Source organism: Acipenser ruthenus, chromosome 10 (genome assembly GCF_902713425.1).
Source record: "Acipenser ruthenus chromosome 10, fAciRut3.2 maternal haplotype, whole genome shotgun sequence".
In the NCBI taxonomy this organism is placed as follows: domain Eukaryota; kingdom Metazoa; phylum Chordata; class Actinopteri; order Acipenseriformes; family Acipenseridae; genus Acipenser; species Acipenser ruthenus.
The window spans coordinates 29,983,562-29,992,022 of NC_081198.1; the positions used below are offsets into that span (position 1 = coordinate 29,983,562).

At 37.6% G+C, this 8,461-nt stretch overlaps 1 protein-coding gene across 1 annotated transcript in view; it reads left to right on the top strand.

The window, feature by feature from the left end:
• Positions 1-8,461, top strand: part of LOC117410804 (contactin-associated protein-like 5) — a 245,439-nt gene that overhangs the window by 198,190 nt on the left and 38,788 nt on the right. Inside the window, exons 14-15 of the mRNA XM_034017651.3 lie at positions 5,385-5,541; positions 6,215-6,342. Coding sequence (XP_033873542.3) covers positions 5,385-5,541; positions 6,215-6,342 — 285 coding nt within the window. The remainder of the gene's footprint in view (positions 1-5,384; positions 5,542-6,214; positions 6,343-8,461) is intronic.

Sequence of the window (8,461 nt, forward strand, 5' to 3'; positions counted from 1 at the left end):
GCCCACAGTTTCTCTGCAGCAGTATACTATTTGACAAGTGGTAAAAGCAAGTTATTAGAGGCAAGTAGAAGAGGAATTACCAGGTAGGGTCTTATCCCAGATTCACCAATGACTGATCAATAGATTGACATTGGAATTGAGATTTACTTAATGGAGAGATTAACTTGTGCTCTGAGATTACAGTCCAAACAATGTATTAAAAGGAAGATTATTTTAAAACAAAACACGTTTGTAGACATTCTCATTTATATAATGCCTCACTTAAATATAGAGATGCCCAAATAATAGAAACAGCATTGGTGTGTATTATTCAGAAAAATATAGAAAAAGGACTGGAGAGAATGTAAAGCCCGTGGCCACACTTTGCTGGGAATTGCCAGTTGCTATGTGCTGTATGGCTGCAAGTCTTTCTGCAGGTGTCACTGCAATGCTCTTGCATAAGAGGTACAAACTCAGCACATCTCATAAAATGTTCATTTTTCCAATTACGCAAATGCAGTCTGTATTTAATGCAGTCAAAGGCGCTGCGACACAATGCATCCTTCGTACAGCAAATAGTGAAGCTGCACAGCTGTTATAGCTGTCTGCACCTGATGTATCACATCCATCTACGACAGAAGTATGAACTAACCCTAAGACTTGTAAGCAAGACGAAACAGCAGCATTATTACTTTTTGCTCTGTACACCTGTTTATACATTGTAGTCTCCCAATAAAGGCTTTGGCACACATTTATTGTGTATCAACAATTAATACAAAAAGCCTTATACAATCTTCTCAAAGCCAGAGGAATTAGTTATGAGAAGCTGCCTCAGAAGAACAGTTAATTGCCGTTTCTGTCGGGATTGGGGAAGTTTAGCAGCGGTTGTTTCGTAATGGAACATAAAATAGCAGAATAGGTTGGATTGTGTGTACTCCAAGTCAGAGAAGTTCAAAATAAGTGCGTTCCACGCTCAAGTGTTCTTGAGGTAAAAATATACTTCCTACAGCAGTAAGTTATCGAGGAGGTTATTTGCAATTACATGTCCCGAGTGCTTTACATCTTTTGTTTTAATTTCTTGATTGAATGTAAGTGTATGTTGTTACTGACTACTATTGATAACAATTGAAAAAAACAATAAGTGCATCTGCATGGTGGTAGATGTCGGCACATGAGTGATCTATCAACATAGTGTATCATAGGTAGGGACCTACCTAATTCGCGAAATCGCGAAATTCACCTCTTAGGGGCCAAAGAATACAAACAAGTACGGAGAGGGGGGAAAAAAAAAACTTGTTTAAATGAACTACTGCACAACACAAGCGATGCAAACTACGTATCTTCCTTCTGTAGATTGCCCATTTTTATTCCTTCGCCGTCCCGTGTGCATTGCACTTAAGCAAAAAACAAACAAAAAATGTCCACAAGTAACATTTACAATATAAATTCTCCAAAGCAGTTAACGTTCTTGTTTACTATTGAAATGACAACGTTTTAATCAGCCTAACAGTGCGCCTTTACTGCTTTTATGTGATCTGTAGTACTGTGCGGTAGGGGGTGGGACAAGGTTGGTGCTGCATTGTTTTGATTTAGGTTGATAAAATCTAGTTTTCAGCATTGGAGGTAAAATAGTAGAAATGGACGACAAAAAAAGCAAAGTATATTTCGGCTGATGATCGTTTTAAGATATTTCCCAAAGAAACTACATGCAGACTGAGGTAATTGTTTTCCATATCTTAATGTGTATTTGGAGAAAATACGATCGATCGCTATTTAGCTTCAGAAGCATACATTAAACAAAAGGCTACTACAGAGACTACTGAACAGAACGTAAAATAAACAGCTTTCAGAAACCAAACTGCAGTCAGCCCAGACAAGAAGTATTCCTGTCTGCAAGTTAAATCAGTACTAAAACGATCCAGCACAGCCACCTCGCTTCAACCTGCTGCTTTACAGTTGGAGTTTTAGACCCGAATAGCCACGTCTTCTTTGTTTAGACTCGGTACTAATAAAATAAATTATTGGATAGGACAAATAACATGACAACGAACATGCTGCATACATTGACTTTATTAAAGTATTCCAGATGCCCTTGTGTAACCAAGTTTTTGGGCTGTTTCTAATCGATTTCCACATCTGTATAACTTGGCAAAGCTTTGCCTTAACTTCCAACCAATTCAGTGGATGCAGACGTGCAGTCTCAATGTATGGGCAAGTCAACTGCAAGGGGATGCTGCATACTCGCCTTTAACAAATGACAGCACTCTGTTTTAGTAAGGAAGCAAGTACCACTATTTTTAGGCTTTATAGTGTTCTGAAATACTGTCTACTTAGGTTTATTTAATGTTTAAACATGTCCGCAAAATCCTAATTTTATTCCGCAACATACCTGTGAAAAATACGTAAATTTGCCGCGATTTACGTAGACCCCTAATCATAGGGTTTCCTACTGTTGTTTCTATACTTTACCCCCACCCCACTGGAAATTTGACAAATCGCACCCTGATCTGTACCATACTAAAATGCCTCATCTATACTCTTATATTTGAATAGAGACTGCTAAATGCTTTACACAATTATAAGTCTAATAATAAAGTTTGGTTTCTACATCTGCTATTGGCACACATTTCATTATGTTATGATGGAGAGCTACAGGGTCTTCTGGTTTTCATTTCAACCGAGCTCTCAGTTAAACCAATTATTGGCTTAATTAGTCAAGATTAAGAGGTGCTTCAGATCTTTAGCCATTGATGACATATACACCTAGAAAGCCTGAGGATTTGGGGCTCTCCAGAACCAGGGTTGGAGACCCTTGTGTTAGCACATACAGGAAGCATCAATGACACTCTGTCCAATGTACCAGCAATTGTATCTCAAAGATCAAATACTATCTCTAAACATCATCTGAGCCACCAACAACCACAGCAGAACTGTCCTGATTATTGAAGATGATCAAGGGTATTTCTGCTTGCTGAGATGTTAGCATGCTCACACTGACTGATATTGTTAATAAAAGGAGAAACCCTGCGACTTTAAAACCAAGCTCTGCTGCCTGAGCAATTCAAGAAACCCTGCTCTGTGGAGAGGCTGGAACATCTGCTTGAGAGGAGAGAACACCTGCCACATAACAAGATAATCCTGCAGATTTAGTACTGACAGCACAGACATCCAGATGACTCAGTAGCTATCAACAAGGAATGAAGGACCGGTTTAACAACTAGACGCTGCACATGAATTCCTTTTTTATTTGAATGATTTCGGTCTTGAATTTTGGTCTTAAGCGATTATATATAAATATACGGCACACGATTGTGTCTAATACCGTTTATCACTAACAACTCATTGAAGAGCAGTTGGGGGGCAGTAGGCTCTCTGGTGCTAAACTTTCAAAACAGTTTAGCACCAATTTTCTAAAAAAAAATGCACCCCTGTTATGTATGTTGAAGGATTTCACTTATTCTCAGGTTCATTTGCCCAATATAAGCAGACCCAGACATAGAAACTGAATAAATAAATAAAACAAAACCTCCCAAATGGAGTGCTAAACTATAACTCTAACTATAAACTTTTCCTTAAACTATCTCACTGGACAGCTAAGCCATTTACCAGTCACAAAACACTTTGAGAACACACATTTACACAGTACCTTACAAAGGCTGCTAGCCTCTTGCCTTCACACCGACTGCCCAGTACAAATATTTGGTTCCTGTTAAATACCTGCCTGCTAATTACAGGCAGGTGACATCAATTAAATTAAATAAAATAAAACAATTACACCTGTGGCCACACCCACATTTATCTGGCAGGGACAGAAATTACCCCTATCCCTGCCAACCCCAACACATTTTTTACAGACAGGGATTTGCCCTGTCACAGTATTGACAGAAAACGGCCAATGAAAGAGTGGGGACAATTTCACTCTCCAGGTAGAATGACCAAGCAAGTGCAACACACCAGGAAGCACCGATATCAAACATGTTTCTTTACTAAGGTTTACTATAACATGTTTTTTTTTTATTCTTTCAAAACTGGACATTTGAGACATAAAGTATAGTACTATAACAAACGGATGTGAGCAGGTAAGATTAGTGGAATTATCTTGTTAGCCACAATCACTTTAAAGATATATTTGATATCTACATTTGCCTAATATTTAATTTCTTACCTTTTTAATCCAATATACTGTATGTGTTTTGTTTAATTTACTTTTGTATTTTTTTTAATCATGCTTTCTAGCTACTGTTTTCTTGCAAAACATTTTTTTTTAACCATGGGCATTGTTCCTGAAAAGAAAGGAGATGGTTCAAAAATCACTGTTAGGAGTTTACAGATTTTGTATATTTTCCAAGTCATGAATAAAAACAAAAGTTAGGGATATTGGGACATATTTTCAAACAGTTTATTCCGGTCTTTAATTAAATCATATTTTTTGAAAGATGAAAATTCAACAGTAATGTACAACACTAAGAAACAAACAACTTGAGCGAGAAAGAGAGACCTCCAGTTACATGACGTGGTAATGTTTGATATGAGTCAATAGGTATTTTTTCTTAAAGACTTGGAGTACTGGAGTAAACTGTATGAAAATGTGGCCCACTGTGTAATTAGCAGCATTTATTATTTATTTCTCAGCAGACGCCCTTATCCAGGGCGACTTACAATTGTTACAAGATATCACATTATTTTTACATACAATTACCCATTTATACAGTTGGGTTTTTACTGGAGCAATTTAGGTAAAGTACCTTGCTCAAGGGTACAGCAGCAGTGTCCCCTACCAGGGATTGAACCCACAACCCTCCAGTCAAGAGTCCAAAGCCCTAACCACTACGCCACACTGCATATCACAATACCGTCATACAGTGACATACCTTATATACAGTGGTGTAGTCCTCAATCTGAAAGTACCAAAACCCCAATACAAAATAGATTTTCTTAAGCAAAAATGACTCACGTTTTACGTGTACATTGAACTTGATGTAACACATTAAATAGGTAATGCATGCGTCTCTTATGCGACTTGATTAACCTCCCCCAACTAAGTCATAGACAAGGGGAAAACATTGGACACACATTCTCACAAAGTGCCATACTAAGCCAGTTGCAAGGGCAGTCGCTCAAGCCGATCTGACTGTAACTGATATACATATACAAAGCAGCTTTAAACAAGGAACCTGTAAAGTGGTTGTGGGATCTGCTGGCACTGTGTGAAAAAGACAAAGGTTGCATTTGAAACGGCACTCAGACATCCATATTTTATTTACACAATCACAGGTCATTACAAAATAATAAGCTTTGATGACAGCCTGAGCACACAAGAAAGTGGCTATTTTAACAGCAGCAGTAAGAACAACTACCAGCTTTGTTATTGTGTCTATACTGACTGTAAAAATGTTGTCTTTCAGATGGCACTCCCTTCTCATGGTGGGTGGGCAGGACCAGTGAGAGGCAGACCTACTGGAGTGGTTCCTTGCCTGGGGTCCAGCAGTGCTCCTGTGGACTGAATGAGAACTGCATAGACATGAACTATTTTTGCAACTGTGATGCTGACAGAGACCAATGGTAATGACATGAAGGAATACTGTAGAACAGAGGCTGGCAAAGTTGGCCCTTCCAGTGCATGTCTTTGTTCCAACCCTGAACCAATTAAACCTCCACCAAGGTCCTGTAGTAGTTAACTGTTTTCACATCACCTATAAAACCTGGAGTGGAATGGCCCTCCAAAACCATAACTGCCCCTACAAAAATGTTCTATTAAAATTTCTATAGAAAGTGCTATAGAAATTGTATAGAAAAATGGGCCAATTTTCTATAAGAATTTTATAGAATACAAATTGACCCTATACAACCTATATGAAACTTATATAGAATTTCTATAGAATAACTGATATCTATAAAAACTCTATAGAACTTCATAGAATTATTATAGAATATTTTCATATGGATGGGCACCCGTGCGATAGGGGCATGGTGAACAATAGCATTACTGCGGTTCAAAAAACAACAGGCAGATTTAGTTAACAAGTACAGATAACCATGTGTCTTATGGTGAATGCAATCTTTATTAATTAATGCAATCTTTATATTTTTTTTACTTCAATTTTTTGGTCGTCATGACATTTTTTGTCAGCTGACTATTTTTTGAGCACGAGAGAAACGGCACTAAGGCAATATCCACTTAATGGTATCAAATATAATTGTCATCCCTTGTTTTGTATCTGCTGACTGTTTGCAGGGCTAATGATACAGGCCTCCTGTCCTACAAAGAACACTTACCTGTGAATCAGATGGTGATTGGAGACACGAGCAGAACCGGCTCAGAAGCAGTGTACAGAGTAGGGCCTCTGCGTTGCTACGGTGACAGTAAGTAGAATACTGTGATTTACTCATTACCCCACTGAAGGACACTTTCACTCACTGAGGTTTTGCCTGTCAAATTTTCTGTGAGATTATATGTTCTTGTACTGAGTAGCATTTTCAGTCTTCTAAGCTGAGCAATGAAATTAAATTTGATTAGATTTCCATATACAGTAGATGCCGGTTATTAGCAACCCTGATAAAGACAACTTTCGGTTATTAACAACATTTTCCCAGGAACTAATCCCGTCCCACAGAGTTTCATGTTAATGGAATTCTGATATTATCAACTGCACACAAAATTGAGATGGATTTACAGCGGGAGGTAGTACATTGTAAAAAGCAGACAACGTTGGACAATTTCTTGTTTTTAAAAGTGTGTTCTTTAGAACTGATTGTAAGTACAACACATTTTTTATGTTTGCTTTACTCATTGTAAGAACAATTGTAGTACATCGTTGTGTAGTGCTATTTAAGCCTACTCCCTTTTTTTGTTTGTTTTACACACGTGTGAAGTAAACATTTCTATATTTGGGTATTTCGTGTTTCTCATGTTCATTTTTTAACTCAGTTTGGCAGAATAATATACTGTAACTTAAGTAGCCCATGCTACTGCTGTCAAAATGTGTATTTACAAATCGTTTGCTTTTTGTCTTTATCTTAACATAGCTCATGATTGAAATTAGACAACATGTCTGAATGTCCCCAGTTCCATAGTGACATGCACTACTAGGTCACTTTGCTAGGAATGGCATTGCCCTGTGTAGGGCACATTCTCCTGGCATACACTGGGTATGATGATGTGTCCTTTAAATACCCCATGCTGGAATTGTGTGGATGGCAAGCTGTTGACCAGGGAAAACAGTGTTCCAAGCTGATATTACATACATGTCCTAATGAAGTGGACAGTGTATATATTCATGGGCACTAAATTTACAAGCACCAAATATAGTGTTGGTGTTAGGAGATCCGTGTTGTGTCGTGTCGTGTCGTGTGCTGTGCTGTGTCCGTAAGTTTTGTATAGACTTTTTGTTTGGCCCTGGTGCCGTTTTATTTGCTAATGTGTTTGTCTGTCTTGTTCCGTTTTAATTTGTAGATAAAAGTGCGCAACAGCACTTAAACCTGCAGCTTGCTTGTTTGAGTCTCCAAAACAACTTGGGCCGTGATGTCACCCTGTCACAATGACCGACATGCATCATATTCATTTTGTAACGACGGATAGACTGGGTATCTCCCTGCATATTCTAATACTAAATAATGATACTATTTGTTGAGATGAAATTTGGTAAACACCTCCTTATGCTATGTGTGCTAGTGGCTGTCTAGTATATAAGTCTAAAGCATGACAGTTGTGGGCGCTGTGGGGGCGGGAGTGGGGGGGAGAGGTAATAAATCTATTATTGTTTGGACATTATTTGAATATTCAAACAAACATTGCTTGAAATGTATTCAGTGGGAAAAATGATAGATTTGTTTTTATAACAAGTGAAAAATGAATACATCAGAAAAACAATATATCATGCAAAGGAAACCAATGCATAAATAACGTCTAAAATAAATAACAAACATTCTGCTGTAAACAAAGGTTCTCTACTTTTCTCTAATTGGTCATTTGATGGGGTTCCAAGTTTATTTTACTCCCAATAGATTTTTTGTTTTTTGCTGTAATATGGTACATATAATACCTTTGTTCTCCAGCTAATTCAAAATAAAATATTAATTTTTGAAAGAATATTCATACATGAAAACCCACATTTGTCCCAGCAAATCTATACTCCTGTGATAATATGATGTACAATATTATCTGAAAGCTAGGATGGGATTCTGTAAATTTCAAAAAAGCAATTTCACAGGGCTGTATTCCCACTGGCCGTGAGCCGGCTGAACTCCTGTCATGACACCACACTGCTGTGCTGACTTTTCCAGCCCACATAACCTCAGCATATTGGATTGTAGGTGCTTAGGGAAATCTAGATGTTTATTAAAAATTCAAAATTCCTTTGTAATTTAATTTTGTAACCACTTATTCTTATAGCTGCTGCCATATGTGTAATACAGATTGACCAACATTGTATTGAACATTGAATGTTAAAACACATTGACAAATAAGACATATTACATATTG